Genomic DNA, 17,596 nt, shown 5'->3' on the forward strand with positions numbered 1-17,596 from the left:
TCCATGAATTGAAACGAGTTTTAGTTAATTGAAGTGAATGAAGTCCGGTTGAGGAATTTTGGTGCTGTCGAGTACGATGACATTAGAGTAAATTGAGCGTCCTCGCGATCATTCATTAAACGATACGACACAACGTATAAACTCAGAATAACGTTTTTTGTATTGTTATTTGTAGATTTATCTTGCTTACTTTGTGATTGATATGCGATTTCTGTTAACAATAAAACCACATATTACAAGAAATTACAAACGTGATTATCATTTGGGTTTAGATAATCATTATTCCAGCATAACTCTACGTTGAAATTCACAGCAAACTCAATGGATTCACTTTGCAATTACAGAGTCAGTCATTAGATTTTAGTAGGTAGCCTGTGTAAGCGATTGTTGAATTATTAAACATTTTATACAACAGGGAACAAATTTTCTGCGACACGTAACATGGCGATGTCGTGCGACGTCGTTAAACATCTTGTCGCGTGATTTTTTCGTACAAATTGGTGTTGTCAGACGTGTCGCACTATGTCGAGCAAACTCGTCTGTTGTAGCACGATTTAGCTTGGCATGTGTACAATTCGAAATTTTCTCTCTAGTAAATAATAAGTGTTAAATATAGTTAGTACACAATGCGATAAAGAAAAAGGAACGGTCCTTCGAACCACGTTATCAAATTCTGATAATACTCGTACAATAACAACTTTTACTGTAACTTTTTCAACTTAGGAATTCGCTGCCTGCTGCTGATTTCCCGAAGACTATAATCCGGGTATTTTCAAGGCGAGGGTGAATAGACACTTACAGGGCAGTTACGTACCATCCTAGACTGAATCCCACTTAACACCAGGTGCGATTGTGGTCAAATACCTGCCTTGTTATGCATAAAAAAGCTCATATTCTCGCACAGCCTGTATCAAAGTGCTCTGCCTTACAATGCTCGGTTTTAATAATAGATTTTCACATCGCATTAGTTAAATCGAGAGATACGGGTGCGTTGTGGTGCCGGCAATCGGAGGGCGCCCGAATTCGAGGAAGCACGCATCCGGTGTATAATTAGGTACCGAGGTGCCGCGGTTAACAACACGTGAGTCGATGGATATTAACCGAATTATTTTCATAAGGTTTATAATTATTATGGATATTTATTACGGAACTTTAGATGGTTATCGAATGCAGGCGTCAGAAAGATCGTGCCAAAATTTTAACACTACAGAAGGATTTGGGATGCTCTGGAATTGAACAGATTCCTGATGTTTAAGAAGAGAGACTTTGCAAAACTTTGACAAAGATATTATGAAATAAAGTAAATCCAGAATTTTTTGTACCTATACCAAGTGGCAATATGCAGCAATATTGGGGACACTAAACAATTAACAAAAGTCTACTATATTGACGACATTCTATTGAGTAAGATAGACCACCCAAAGACTAAGGTTTCCTGAACCTTGACCCGTTTCGTTTAAGGATTAAACTCTAGTGGTGGTCCCTTGACTAATTATTCAGAAGTTGACATCTATGTCATGGGAATTGTTCCCTAAGACACCTCGCAGTAAATACATAAGGCTATGTGTTTGAGTTACAATAATGACATCACAATGCTCGTTACTATCTGCAGTAACATGCAATGCATGAATATTTACTGCGTTCTGCTTGGCATATGTGCATTTTGTGCCCAGCTTTGTTCTAAAGTCAATGCAATAGGGTCACAATTTGAATGTGCATTCTCTATTGTCCTTAACTGTGCGACATACGATGCGTGTTTGTCTTATTGTTAAATGTTAACGTGTTCTTCTTAACTACCTTATGTAGGTACCAACTGGGTGCAACCCATCGTCTGTGAGTAATCGATGTTTCACAAAGAATACTCCGAAACATTCTGAATAAATACTACGGTCTAAAAGAAATAGAGAATTTATTTGATAGAAAGGTAGAATCCAACATGTAACTGCTTTCAAACCATAAATAAAATGACTCATATTATGTGTTAACACAGGACATTATCACAGTGACTTCATTAGAGCTGTCTCATTCGTTAGTACATAAACGATAAGCCGAAAGACACACGTTTTAACCGCTATCAAGTCTACAAATATATTTCGCAACAATTCCGATGACGTACTGTGCAAACGATTCCGTATATAGATCAATCTAGATCATAGAGTTCTAAACAGACCACGTCATGGATCTAAAACTTGAGATCATAACTCGTAACTACGTGCTTGTAACAATGGAATTGAATGCGCGTACACTATGTTTATTTTAGACGTCAGCTAAGGTGCCAATGGCCTAAAAAATCTCCTTCGCGTGATCTTGAGCTAGCGTGGAGCTAGACAGACGGCCAGGTTGCCTGACCGAATAATTAGGGTTGATACTGAGTAATTTAAAACAAATTTCAGAAAAAAGTCCACCATGCTTAATTATACATCGACTAATGAATTTAAGACAGAACTAAAAGGCCTGGTAGTCGATACGCGCCATTAGCCCAAAATAGCGTGCCGCATTCTGATGGTCATGCCAAAGTTATTTTCACAGGCATTGTCACCATGACAGCAAGAGCAAAGCATCGCAGCCCTGCAGTTGTTACTATCGGGGCCGCTACGTAAATAGCCGTCTGTGAGCGAAAGTGAACGCGTTGCGCTTGACGTGCCGATAGGAATGACTTGCGCAATCCGCGCCCGCGCATCGCTGCAGCGGCTGCAGAATCGCGGATTTACGTGTGAATCCTGACACGCTATGTTTGTAACTATTTAGTTTATGAGTATTTTAGGTTACAAATAAACTTTACATCGGGACTTTACTTTCACTGGTTAGGTTTTTACTGGCGGTCAAGCTGTAGATCCTGGCCACACAGGAGTTGCAGCGGTGGGAATAGTAATTTTTAAACTGTTTAATATTATTTGTGAAAATCATATTAAACAGTGAGTTCTTTTGATGGTTACCGGTTCAAATGCAGATAAGAGTTTGCTTGACGCTTGATTTCAAGTCAAATCAAAACTATTTTATGTTAGTATTTTTACAGTTACAGTTGAAATTACAATAGAATGTAACAATAAACTTCACGCAATGAAAGCGGAAAGTGTATTTACGTTCTTTGTTCGCCTACGTATCTTTCGCACGACATCGTCGCTTCCTTGCAGTCTAGTCTGCAGCACTAATTGTGCTTCGAGTTTTGCAAGCTAGCGGCCGACGAAATATAATTAAGTGCGGTTTAGGTAGCCTAGTTAATCCAATAAGCGACTGTAGAGTCAGCAATTTGACTAATCACCTTTCTAAGGCTGAGTTGTACCACCTCACTTTGACCGTAAGTACGGTAACGATGCTTTTAGTATGGAGTTTGACAGATTTTCGACGTTTGTTAAAATTAAAGTAAGATGGTGCAACCCAGCCGAAGTCTATCGCTATAAAACAATGTTAACAACATTGTTGTGTTTCGGCAGTTGGAGATAAGATAGCCAGTTCCTCTGTGGTTAAGGATTCCGGGCAAAGCTCGATTCCACCTTCAGCCTGATCATCACTTTCCATCAGGTGAGATGCAGGTCAAGAGCTTCCTCGTTTTGGATAAAGACAACTTCTTTTGTTTTGTTATTAACTATCTACTAGACAGTGCATTGCTGTAACTAATGCTTTGTTCATTCGACTGTAAACTATCGCGGATAGTACTTAGTATTAAGTATATATTCTTCTTCTTGTCGTGTCGACAATAAACCTACAGCCAAACGTCAGCCCAAAACTCCGCCACAAGAGTATTAACTTAGTATTAAGATATTGTAGGGGAACATTTTAAATAAAATATTTGGGTCTTAAAAGCTCTCTTTGTAACCTCACTCAAGAGTAACAAAAATCTTAAAGCACCAAATCGACTCACGCACCACAAACTGTATTGTCCGGCGCACAATGGGCATGCGGGCGCAGTGTCCGAGGTTCGATGCCCGCCACAAATCGCCCCCATGATCGCCGCCATGATACGTCTCCCGTCCAGCTTAATAACCTCATAATTTACACTCACAGGAGCATGCAGTTACAACTCAAGCATCGATCTGTGTTGCAGATATGAGATTGACATCGTCTGTGACTTCGAAAATAAAATAAAGCGTGTTGTTTTTATTTTTCAGGACGTTATGGCGGTTTGGAAATTGCCTCCTTTAAGATGGCTCGCGGCAAGGTGTCAGTAGCCCGATATATGCTGATTATGATGATAATTATTTCATAAAACCACGCCCGAAAGGAATTACGTTATAAACGTTAAAATATAACTAATTAATTGAATTTGTGCGATAATTGCATGAAGAGAAGTCAACTGTAATTTATGTTATTTCATTATTATTTTATAATAGCTTTCGTTTTTACACCGCGCTCTACAATTTACTGACAAAGATATCGGTTGCTCGTTTAACATAATTTATTGGCTTTCAGTAAGTGAATTGACTAATGACTTTATAACAGACAATGAAATGTAGATTTTTAATCAAAGTAAAGAAAATGAAGTTGTCTCTACATGCTAATATCGCGGCAATACAATAATTACATCTTTATTAGATACCACTTATAATAAGTTTCATAAATCTTTCTTTAAAAGGCATCGACGGTATTATCTCTTTACTTTTTAGCAACAAAAACAATCTTGCAATGAAGTAGTGTAATAATACACATCACCTGTCAATAAATCTTCACGAGCACTCAGTGGGTGCGTGAGTAAGTATTAATCAAAACGGTTGTAATTAGCGTTAGCAGACTGCCCTGGCCGGTACCCACCCCTAGACTTGCATGCGATAGGGTTGCCTCTATGCTCAAACTGGAACTGTAATAACTGGCATTACCTAAATTGACCACTCGTTATGGCAAGAAAACCCTAGCTTTAATGTATGATGCTTACTAATCATTCTTGGAAACACCTTTTAAAATACAGGAGGACCAGACATGTAATTGGCTGATATTCAACACAGGTTTAGCATTTTATCGTATCAATTTAGTAAGCAGTTTTTTTCCTTCTTTAAAACTTGTCTGTTCCTTATCGAGAATTGGTTCACAACCCTTAGCTACCATGGTCATGCGATAGAGGTGTGGGTTAGCGTTCTATGCCCAACTAGGAATGCATAATTAAAACCCTGTAATTATCGGTTATGGCAACGCTCAGTATGCAACAATAGCCGCTACCAGCAATCACTTAGTTCACACATTCTTCTACTTGTAGATGGATGGATATAATGGTGGACATGAGCAATAGCGAAGACATCGCATAAACAGTCAAGTTTTTATTGTTTGCCTTGATAGACTTCCTTTCAAGATAGTGATTTTATGGAATCTAGTTTTTTGCGGCAAAAAAGATCCCTTTCACGCAATTCATAACGGACGAAGCGTTTCTAGTAAATTACGTTGCATATTTTTCCGGACTAACAGGTTTGCTTCTACATTTAATTGCTGGTGTAAAAAATATTTCCTGCTAAAGGATTCTACCCGTCAACACGTTATAGGATCAGGAAGTACAAGAATAATGCAATTATACTGGAAGCTTGCGAACAACGCAATCTGCGTGCCAAGTCTGCTATTTTTGGCATCATTTTATATGCGATTCATCTTAAAGTAATTCTACTACAGTTATCACAAAGCCTACTTAAATTGACAATTGGTTTAAGTAGATTCGGGAAACATACAAGCAAAATTCTACTTTTCAGTTGAGCTTATTACCCTTATGACGAACATACGAGCAGCAAGATAAAAAAATAAAAAATACTAATTGTAAAAGTTGTATATTTTACGTAGTCTTAAATGGTCTTACACGTGAGTACAGCCATGTATGTTTTAGGTAAAATCAATTTATTTTAAAGATCTCACTCACCGCACCGTCCAAGCGAGTTTCACTTGTCGACACGGTAAGCAGCGTACTATGTCATTATCGCGACACATCAGCATAATTTACGTTTCCGACGGGCGCGGCGCGGGCGCACCGGGAATACGCACTAATGACCGCACCGTTAAAGTTTTTTATTAATTGCAACTACTATTGTTTTTTGATGAAGATATGGCCTCTATTATTTCGGTCGAGTTTTTTTTTATTTTTTTATGCATAACAAGGCAGGTATTTGACCACAATCGCATCTGATCAATCGAGTTTTACAGTCGTTTATCGAACTGGAGCACTAAATTAACCGGTAATTATGAAATTTTACCTTATACGTTTTTGCTAGTCTATAAGTGTACGTAAAATAATATTTCGCAGTCACGACACGACTAACATTTTACGTTTAATTTAAGTATTAATAAGCGATTTCGATTTATCGTATACTTGTATGGGCTAATGTTTTGCTACAAAGTTAACTTGATTGACATTTATTAAAGTAGACTAGACAGGCTCTGTTGTTTACAAAGTAAGTCCAAATTAAGTCATTATGCTGTTCCCTTCATAATTACATTCCCGATTAGGTCATGTATGATCAAGTTACTAACATTTACAAGGATTACAAAATTCTGTTCAAAGTTGTACTTAAAATAAAACAATTCTTGTTAAACACACTATTATCTATTTTAGACGACACAGATGCACTTTAGACCATATTGGTTAGTATTACAAACATATTACAATTTACTAAGATCTTTTATGTCTACCAATTAACTTGTATAATGTAGTTTATTTACTTATTAGCCACCGCACTTGCAATAACGTGATAATTGGCAAATCCGTTTAAGCGGATGATAAACATCGACTGCATTGATAAGCCGATCGTGGGAACCGATTGTAAATGTCAAATCGATTAATTAACCCGACATTGACATATCTCGCCTTACCTAATTGATTTATCGATTTCTCAATCGCGTTGAATCCGTACACGAGTGTTAAAAATGCGCTAATTATCAATGATTGATTAAGAGAAAAGTAAAAATATTACGCTACACGCTTTCGAACAACTGGATGAGTTGCAATGGTTTATTACGGATCCCGCAATAAAGTTTGAAACCTCAGTCTAGGACGGCGCAATGGAGAAATTCTTTAACGGTGTGTTAACAGATAGATAATTCGCTATCATATCAATTAAAGTAGGTAGAGCTTCCATTGCGCCAGACACACTTAAAAAAGTTTTAAAACATAAGATAGGTATAATTTGGGTAGTTCCTATGGGTTAAGGAACTGACGACAGCGACTAACACCCAAATAAAACCAAGAGATTCTGATCTATGATCATGACTAGAACTATAGCTAGAGATTAATACTAGGTAGGTATAATAACTAGCAAACTTTGGTTTTATTACATTTGTTTTGTTCACTGAAATTGCTTTGTTTAACTCACAACGGAACATCGAAACGAATGATTTATATGCTACACAAGCTTTCACATGCTCGGTAAACTCTACATATAATTTTATTACTCACATTCACGACTTCACAATACAGATACTAATCTTGTACTTGCTACTTTATAAAACAAAATACAAAAGAGGGTGCGTTCTTTTTTTGACATTCAAAATCTGTCACAATTTAACAAAACACTGTCCATGCATACTTTTTGGAGTCTCAAAAAAAGAAAAAGACAACTAAAGTAAACATAACAAAAGAAAGTGCGCAATCGAAACCTTACCGGTTCACTATCATAAACTTGACCGATCGGCGACCATTCACTCGACGAACCTGTCCCGCTTCCGCTCCGTTACGGCGAATAGACCGAATGAATATACAATGGCGTTTACGCACAAACCGGTATCTGGATTCTAACTATTTAATGATACGTAATTATTATGGAATCTTCATAAATAAAGCGGTTAATGAATTGTAATGTGTTTAATTGAGCGCTCAAGACTTGTTATTATTTTGTCGTTGTATCGTACGTTCGTACAGTAGTACACATTTAATAAGGCGCGTCGTGAATCTTCGGCCACGCAGACAAGGACAAAATTTTTCCGATTATGTTCCCCGTCGCACTTGCGCAAGCCCCGCCCATTTCATAATTACACTGCAGGCCAAGTACGGGGAATAAAATATTTATCTTTTTGAAAAAGTTTAATAGAGTATTTAAATAAATAAGATAAGATAAGAAAAACTTTATTTGACACAAAAAGAAAAAATAAAAAATAGAACAAATACACTTGTGCTACCCGTCGTTGTTCCCGATTTCCATAACACAAGTGCTTTTGCTACATACTTTAGGATCGATCGGAGCAATGTACGCGTCTAATATGTATTTATTTATTTACTTGCTTTTGCCCGCGGTTTCACCCGCGTGAAATTTAGTTTGTCATAGATCGTCATAAATTATAGCCTATATGTTATTCTGGGTTATAAACAATTATAAGTTTCATCAAAATCCGTTCAGTAGTTTTGGCGTGAAAGAGTAACAAACATCCAGACATCCAAACTTTCACATTTATAATATTAGTAGGATTATTTTTGTGGGATGTATTTAATCCATAATTTAGAAATGTTATAATTTGCATGCTACATAAATAATTGTAGCGAATTACGATAATGCACTTTATTTTATTTATCATATCTTTAATATACTGTACTCTACTAAATGGCAAATAAATATTTGAATTTCCGAATGTGAGAAGGTTAATGCTGAATCTATGAATGAATTGTGAATGTGATGTACGGAGATTGGAGGCTCACAAAAATAAAACACTTTTTTTGCCACTAAGTGTACTTTTGTCAGCAACGCGTCTACGCACTCTAGAGTATGGCGGCTGACTAACATGTGTCACATCACAGCACAGCGCGCGCAAACATGACACGCGGCGCTGACCAATACCGGCACAGGAAGAAGACGCGCCGTGCGTGGAGTATCCCGATAGGTCAATAGCATTTCCCGCGCTACTTAAATTCGTCTTCTGCGCAGGTACATCGGTGAGCCTTATTAAATGTGTACTACTGTAACGTCTTCTCAGTCTTTGACCTGCCCGTGTGTTAATGTAGGTAGTTAAAACAACGATATAAACATTGTTAATTTTTTTAAATACATGTCATACCCATTTATTTTACATGCAAAACACAGAAAACATATGCAAACAACCAATACAAAAACATGCCGCGATCTTTGGCATAGTGGATAGCAGACTTCTCGCTCAACCACTATGCTAAATCGGTTGTCAAACCACCAAATTCTGGATAAGTTTCGCGCCCGAGTTTTTCACGGAATTTATAATAATTGTCGTTTTCAAGTTTCAATATACCGTCAAATAATGCAGCGGTACTGGTGTACTGCGCAACGCATCGGAAGCGTCGCGATAACCTCCGACCCATTTCACAGTCTCGCGGGCAGCCGGCTGCGTCGCCATCATCGCGCCGATTATTATGCGTGCCACCACGCGCTTGATCGCGCAGGGTTCACGATGATGGCTTTTATTTAAATACTAGCTTTCCGCCCGCGGCTTCGCCCGCGTGGAATTTTGTCTATCACAGAAAAACTTTATCGCGCGCGTCCCTGATTCAAAAACCGGGATAAAAATTATCCTATGTCCTTTCCCGGGACTCAAACTATCTCTATGCTAAATTTCATCAAGATCGATTCAGTGGTTTAGGCGTGAAAGCGAGACAGACAGAGTTACTTTCGCATTTTTAATATTAGTATAGATATCTAGATATCAACAACACATTTTCAGCTTCCATCAGATACTAGAATATTTACCGCCGAATATAACAATTAATTATAACATAGATAAGTATTCAGCCCCACAAATGGCTTCTAAGAACAGAATCAAATCTGTGATTTGTCGAAATATTGAAATTGAATTTCAATATTTTGAGTGCAGTTTCACAATGCGGGCGTAAATCTGAACGGCATGTTTTCATCATTGTAAATACAGATAACTGGTTGTCTGTTTCCACATAGCTAAATCTTAATAGCTTCACATAAAAACCTATTCCAATCTTAACAATTTTAGCTCTCAATTTATCTAATATCTGAGATGTCAATTCGAATTTCGAACTTCCTTTATTCGAAGTGTTTGGCAGCCCTAATCGCACATATATTTAGCGAACGTCGCGAGGTGAACGCACCGCTTTATTTTGTAACGATCGCGTTATGGTCCTGAAAGACAACCGAAGATGTTTTTAACGATATCTCCGCGGCGAGAGATAAGCACTTGCGGTGCTTTAGGAGTCTTTTATTTTCGTTCGACCGGCACATGTGCGTGCGGTTCAAAAGTACGGCCGGCAGCACATCAACCTACCACTGAATGGCAAATTGACTTTGAACCTTATTGTAGAGCTACACAATTTAAAGTCCGGGCAAAGTGCAAGCTGACGACTGTACAACGAAAGCAGCGGATTTCAGGACCATTCATATTAGAGATGAGACGTATTTACTAGAACAGATCCACACACTAGGTATTTTACAGTACTAAGTGGCACCTATTCCAATTTTTAAAATACTTGATCCACCTAGTATTTTTTAAATTACACGATTTCCGACCCTATCATCAAAGTAATAGAGGTTATTATTGCATAATCCGTAGTCGTCCACCTAGTATTTTTTAAATTACACGATTTCCGACCCTACCATCAAAGTAATAGAGGTTATTATTGCATAATCCGTAGTCGTGTATTACGCGCACCGCGTATTTCTCGCTAAGCTTATGTGCGAACGTAGAGATTCACTCCGTCTCTGTCTGACAAACCAATTTGAGCGCAGGCAGGTGTGAGATAGGAATAGCCTGTTGAAGTATGAAGGGAGGATATCAATAAATCAACAGCCAGCAAAAACATTATTATTCAATTTCAAATTGCATTATTAATACTACGGTTGTATCTTTTCAAAGAAAATTGTATTTTAAAGTCATAATACGTGGATTAGTCCGCACTAGTCGCGTCAAGTATGGTAAATTACTACGTACTAGGTGGAATAGGTATTTGGATCAAGTATTAATAAATACTTGGAATAGGTGCACCTAGTATCAAATTTACCTAGTATAACCCATCTCTAATTCATATCATCCTGGATGATTCAGACTGTTAAATTCTGCGTAAAGCAAACCTACTTATTCCCTTTACTTCGCGCAAACACGCAGAATACTTGTTTTGATCCGGCTCCGCTGTTTTATTTTTATTATTCGGAATTCTCATGCAAATATAACACGTAGATGTGTTTACCTTTACGAGTGCATTCATCTCAAGCGCAGCGTAAAATTGCGGGTTACCGATTAATGTATTGTATTGTTCTGTTAATACAAATCTCACGTTTTACATAGAACTTTAGTATTAACAATCAATTTAGAAAGGCAAGCAAATGGAACGCCTATTACTGGGCGCAAAACAATGACATTTTCCAGGCCGGTGGAAATCTTAACTGCTAAGCAGTTAATGCGTTGTTTATGCGAACAACTAATAACAAATAATCCATAGAATTGTGTGAAATCAAATTTATAAACATTAATAATAAAGTACTATTGTAACACGGCGAATAGTCAGACAAATGCAGAATAAGAATAGACTTACACGACGCATAAAAGCAGTTATACAAAATGACATACGTAATTATGATGTAGTTATTCATATCTCTATGAATTAAGAAGGGAGAATTTATTCTTATTTATTCATTGAATATTATGTAGTACGTTAATGTAATAAATAAGTAATCTCCGAGTAAAACCACTGAATAATGGTAAAAGATACTATACATTGAATCTAATTTTTAACAGAACAGCTCAAGATAAAGTTAATATTATCTTATTGGAGTTTATAACACATGTAACAAGCTAAGCTGATATTGGTTCAAAGTACGGTCTACGGTATCATGGTGTCACAGTTACTGCTCGTAACGACAAAACAAATCGGTTAATGTCGGTTATTGATAAGGACGGCTCGCACTTTATCATCTAGTCCACGGGTGTGTTCTATGGAAGGCCCTCGATTCTATTATAAATGTTTGAAATTCGAATATTACGAGATACATAAAAAAACATTTATTTTAATTCGCCAAAATCTTTGTCATGACCGAACCCAATACAAAACACAATAAAATTTTAAACATACCAAACATTTAACAATGATCATGTTACCAATTGAGGAAATCCCGTGTAGCTTCGAGGGAAACTCACAAATTGCTCCCAAAATAATATTCTGAGTATTAGTGTAACAGTTCCCGGAAAAACGGAACGAATTATCCGGTAAAACCTTCGATAGCTGTTGAGGGAATACCCGCCTGTTACCTCGCGATAACAACTTAGGAACACGTTATGGAAACGTCGAACACATTAAAACAGAAGCAAATAATAAAATGGAAAACAATCCAACTAGTTTTCCAAGGAAAACGTTGCATTTAAAGCGTGGAAATGACAACTTGCCCGACAAGGGCAAAAATGTAGATGCAGTGTAGGAAGTACAAGAACTACTCGCGGAATATGCCGAGCCTACAATAAGTATAGAAGAGAAAAAACTGGTTTACTTAACGCTAAGGCGCATTCTTTTAGATAATATATATTGCAAGCGCAACACAACCAAATAAGGGTGATGCGTTGTAAATTAACAATAAACAACATTTTTAGTGCAATTCATCTCACTAATATTAATAATCACATTCTATTAAAGATACCATAAATACGTGCATAAAGTACTACAGAAGCTTATAACACAAAACTTCACTTGAACAAAGAAAGCAAGAAAACAGCAAAGCAAAGCAAAATCTCAATACATTAAAGAAGTCGCAAGTATGCAAATACAAAGTTGCCGTCGAACTATCCGAAGAAAAATAACTTGAACTTGAATTCTCAGTTTATTTCCAGGTAAAGGCCACCGACCAACCTATAATGCGACGGAACCGGATCGCGATGCGAATTTATCTGAGATGCATTCAGCATACAAGTTCTACGAGAAAAAAGTTGTTGAATGTACCTTATGATTGAAGATAGCTTTTACAAAATGTAAATGTTCCAGAACAGACGATTTCAATTCATTTGTTATTGTGACGTAAATTCTCAGCTAAGAGGTAAACACTGAATCAGCTGATAAAGTGAGTGAATTAGTAATAGCGTTATAGGAAAACAAAGCAATGACAATAGAAATAAACATAACGTTGCGTTCTCAATGCCGCATTCGTAACCTATAATTTCCCAACTAAAGAGATCATCAATCGCAATACTAACGTAATAACCCCGACGAAGAGAACTAAACGAGAATTCTGCTTGGAACGTCAAATTTCTAGCGTTTGCCAGAAGAAATTCGCCGTTTGCAACGTCAGGTTATTGCATCTAGGCAAATAGTTCAGGGGGCCGCTCTGCAGATATGAAAATGTGGGGATCAGTGCACGTTACGTGCATTCGGCTCGGAAATTGAGCGTGCTTGACGTCGAGATTGCTTTTAAATCGCATTACGCCACTCGAAGCGCAACTGCAGGACGACAGGCGGCTCCGTTAATTAGCACACTGATTTTGAACGCCAACCAAAATTAGGACGTGGAAATTTCAGAAATTATACGTGAGGATATTATCGGGTAATTTTCAATACTGTTTGCGTTACTTTAGCAACAAGAAAAGGCATAGTATAAAAATACATAGTTTCACATCTAATGCAGCTATGATTTTGAAAAGATCACCACTACCGAAATCCTTTCCAAATTACATCACATGAACAACAACTATAATTTATTGTTTCAAAGGAAAGATGTCAATAATTTAACAGAAATTACCTGTCTTGATAAAAAAAAATCAGAGGAGATAGAAAATTATTTCTACAAATTAACCCAAAACGATTGTGACGACAACAAAGAGTCATAAAAAGCCGTTACGTAAATGACAATTATGTATTGTTATCGAAGGTCCACAAGTTTACAGCCAACACAAACTGTGCCGCAAAAGCGTTTGTTAGACTTTGTTAATTGCTTTCAATAAAAACAGATAGCAACCTATTAAAAGAAATAGAAAACCAACCATGGGTTCTGAGAAAAATAAACACTGAAATGCTTGCTGAATACTGATTATAGGCGCTGACAAAAGTATGGCTGTTTAGCATATTACTGTAGAAAGCAACACTGACAACCAAGAAACAAAATTATTTCATATTGTTGAACGTAATGAAAAACTTAAAGCATTTGTCCCTGCGATAAACACGGCTAACGACAATGAGATCACACGCATACTTTTTATGCTGATCTGTGATCACCACTTTGCAGTTAAACATGTGACTGCAATAACAATTATCGACATAATCTCATTGAACATGTGTTGTAACTCAGCGTACACGACTGTATGGGAAGCATAAATGATAGCGAAGTAAAAAAACAAATTCACAATTTAAATATCGCGCCAGGTCACCTCGGCACATCTGCTCACAGACATTTTTTATTCTTGACACGTGGTGTTAATGATGAAAAAAATTAAAGGCAGGCAGGCACACAATAAAACGACGGTGTCGTCCGTCCATAATAAATCTTCGATATATCAATGATATTTATCATCGTTAAAGGTAATTCTGAATTTTATTCAGGCAGTGTTATGGCACAGCACGATTGCTATCAAAATGTAGAGAATGCTAAAATTTCGTAAAATTTTGGCTAGTGTCTTTTGATATCGACGGCGTTATTTGTATAAAAATGATACAGATAGTAAATTAAGGATTAGAGTAATGAAACCAAGATCACCAGATTATAAATAAAAGTTAACCATTTCCGTGGATGAGTCACCACCACATCTAATGGCCACAGACCTCGGCGGACCTGTCCACATTACATCTCCAAGAATTCCAACGACTTCCTTACAGAGTGAAATTGGCGGTTTTTCTACTGCGGATTGTGAGTAATTCAATGGGTTTTACTTACTTTGGCCTCGGCTTAGAGATAAAACAAAGAATAGATAAATTATTCAACGCATAAAACCGGAAGGCTAGGCACAAGGTGCTAGGCACACCTGCCAACTATTCCTAGACCTTTGCTTTTTTATGGCAAATGAATTCAACTAACAAGCTAAGAATTTAATTCCTTCTATCGTCAACGTGGAACAAGTTGCTCTTATTAACGATTAAACTATGTTAAGCAGGTGAATTAATAAGTGCAAAAACACCGACGCCATGGAAGACAATTCTAGCAATATCGTGAAGTTTATAACATAATTAATTGAATGGTGGGTTTCCCTGTTATAATGAAATATTAATTCTCAGATATGGAATAATTTTCTATTAAATTCTGACGCACGCAAGGATATTATTGGTAATACCAGTAATTCACATGAACTTCTGGCTCACCATGACGTTCGTGATAAACCGCTACGTTTCAAAGTGCATGATTATACGAGTGATTGCACTATTAATATAAATAGGAGTATTATCTGAACACCACGCTTGAATAAACAAATTGTATAAATGATTCATATTCATAACAATATCACACTCGCAGCAAAATTAAAATATCATTTACTGTTGCTGTTAATTAGGAAATACTTTTAGAACAGTGGCAATAATAGTTACAATTCTAAAATTTATTTTTTAAATTTAGAAAATAATATCTCTTAATCTTGACATAAATGTATTTATTATTATTAATTTCAATTTCCAAGATATCTTTCGAATACTGTGCGTGTACGTAATAAAAACTAGACCCTTTTTATTTAACAGCAACAATGAAGCTCCCCAGCGCAAGGGCGACGTCCATTGTCGAAATTTGATAAAAAACCAAAACTTTTTTGTAACGCCCGTCGGGACGGTGTTTTTTTGCTCCATTCACAAAAAAGCGCGAAAAAATTTGGGCTTCTCTTACCAGCTCAACAAAATCATGGACCGTTAACTGAATACGATCACTGGAAATCCATTGAACGGTGTTCACGGTTCCCACACGCATGCATGGTGTTTTTAGGGCCGAGGTCGGGATAATCACCTCGGTCGGTGGCGTAACATAACTTCTCATCGCCCGGCGGCGCCTGGTCAGCTCCTGGCTGGTTCACTGCACATCCTTGGGTCACACACAGAACATCATGATCACACGCGGGTCGGCACTCGGCACGATCGAGTCGTTCACTGCACACACTATGTCACTGTCACGTATTATCGCGGGACGAGCGGCGGCGGCGTGCGCGGTGCGCTATCAACGCCGATGCATTGGCGGCAGTGTGCGCCGCGCTCCCGGGCGCGCAACAGCTGACGGGAGGAGCACTCCCCCCCTTCCCGAGCCGCGCGCGCAGCCGGTGCGTGCACCCGCCCCCCGCGCCGCGCCGCCACCCCGCGCGTCTCACCCCACCTCTAATCCATTATTTACGGACGGCCGACCGGTTTCAGGCGCGTTCGTTCTGCCCGCCGCTTCACGACGATCGTTCAAATTTAATGCCCTTCCTATGTCCGGCCTCTAATGCGATAAGATTACGGTCGTCGAGTTTTGGGCCCCGCACGAATCCGGAGCATCGGCTGTGCTCGGACGATCCGCGGCACCGACGTCAGGGTCATCATCGATGCACGGAATGTCGGAGATGTTACAGCGGGGACCAATTCACGAAAACGATGTCGAGGATGAGTCAATGACGTGACTGATATGACAAAGAGGGTAGGTGAACGAACTGCAGGCAGGCATCGACTGGCACTAAAAGCGCTAAAGCGCCTATAACCCAAAGTAATATTCTGTTGTAAGCCACAAATACTCTTTTCAAGCAGTAAATATACGTGGCCGGCCATAAAACCGTAGTAAAAATAGTATTGGATAACGAATGGTTTAGGCTGAAGTATTCACATACAGTGCATGTGAATCGTATGAGCCGGCTGATGTACAGATACTGTCGAAATATTCCTGGGAACATAAAAACTTTCACAGCAGATCCCTCACGCATGCTCAGTTTATCTTAGCATTTATCTTATTTCCGTGAAAATAACTTAAACTTAATCCTTATCTCCATTCTGAGAATATCTCTTCTACTTGTTTCAAGTCCGGGAAATCTTTGAACAAGTTAAACAAAAGTTATTAGGAATCCTATAACAGTAACTGTATAAATCTGTATTTAATAATCATCTGCTTAAAATAATCATCTTCAAGAAGAAGTTAAATCTAAAAATCGATCAGCTGTAGAAATATGAAAAACATCAATGAGCTCTTGAATTATGAGAGTCTTGAAATTAAAACTTGGATTAAATCATTATTTCGCAAGACGCAAGTCGGCTCTATTTTTTAATGATTGACACATGGTTCATCCTCAATTAATCTAAATTATAACAGTAAAGTTTATTATTACAACCCGGGTAATAAATTCTATGCGGGAGAATAGTTGAGTTATGAGTACTGGTAATTGGGGCACGAAATAATATCTTCAAGACCACCACGATGAATCGTGGTGCCATTAGTGGCATGAAAGCATCGTCGCTGAGTTGGGTACTTTCTGGAATGTGTTAGATATGAGACATTAGATACTCCAAAAAGTACAACGCGATTTAGTACTCGGATGGGGGTCTGATCCGATGCAGCAGAGGGTGGTGGACGGTGGTCCGTGTCTCATTACAAGTTCCAGGTAAGATTAGCGCCAGGCGAGTGGGTCCCGAGATACCTACTCGGGGAGGCTTTCGGACAGCCATAGAAATCACGTAGTTCGCGGAACTTTGTTACCTGTGGTGCGGCGGCAACGCAGCGCCAAGGTGAACGTTCGGGCCAAGGACGGCCCGAGTGGCGGGAGGGGGACGGCCGCGGCCCCCGCGACCCCATTCTCCCCC

General features: G+C 38.3%; 1 protein-coding gene across 3 annotated transcripts in view; it reads right to left on the reverse strand.

The window, feature by feature from the left end:
• Positions 1 to 17,596, reverse strand: part of LOC135073394 (zinc finger protein jing homolog) — a 137,063-nt gene that overhangs the window by 35,200 nt on the left and 84,267 nt on the right. The window contains exon 1 of one of the 3 annotated variants that reach the window (XM_063967570.1): positions 15,786 to 16,000. The exons of 1 other annotated variant lie outside the window; for it this stretch is intronic. In XM_063967570.1, coding sequence (XP_063823640.1) covers positions 15,786 to 15,805 — 20 coding nt within the window. In that variant the 5' untranslated portion in view covers positions 15,806 to 16,000. Of the gene's footprint in view, positions 1 to 15,668; positions 15,727 to 15,785; positions 16,001 to 17,596 lie in introns of those variants that run through there. One more of the 3 variants, XM_063967571.1, reaches the window with a different exon arrangement.

Source organism: Ostrinia nubilalis, chromosome 7, assembly GCF_963855985.1.
Source record: "Ostrinia nubilalis chromosome 7, ilOstNubi1.1, whole genome shotgun sequence".
NCBI lineage: Eukaryota > Metazoa > Arthropoda > Insecta > Lepidoptera > Crambidae > Ostrinia > Ostrinia nubilalis.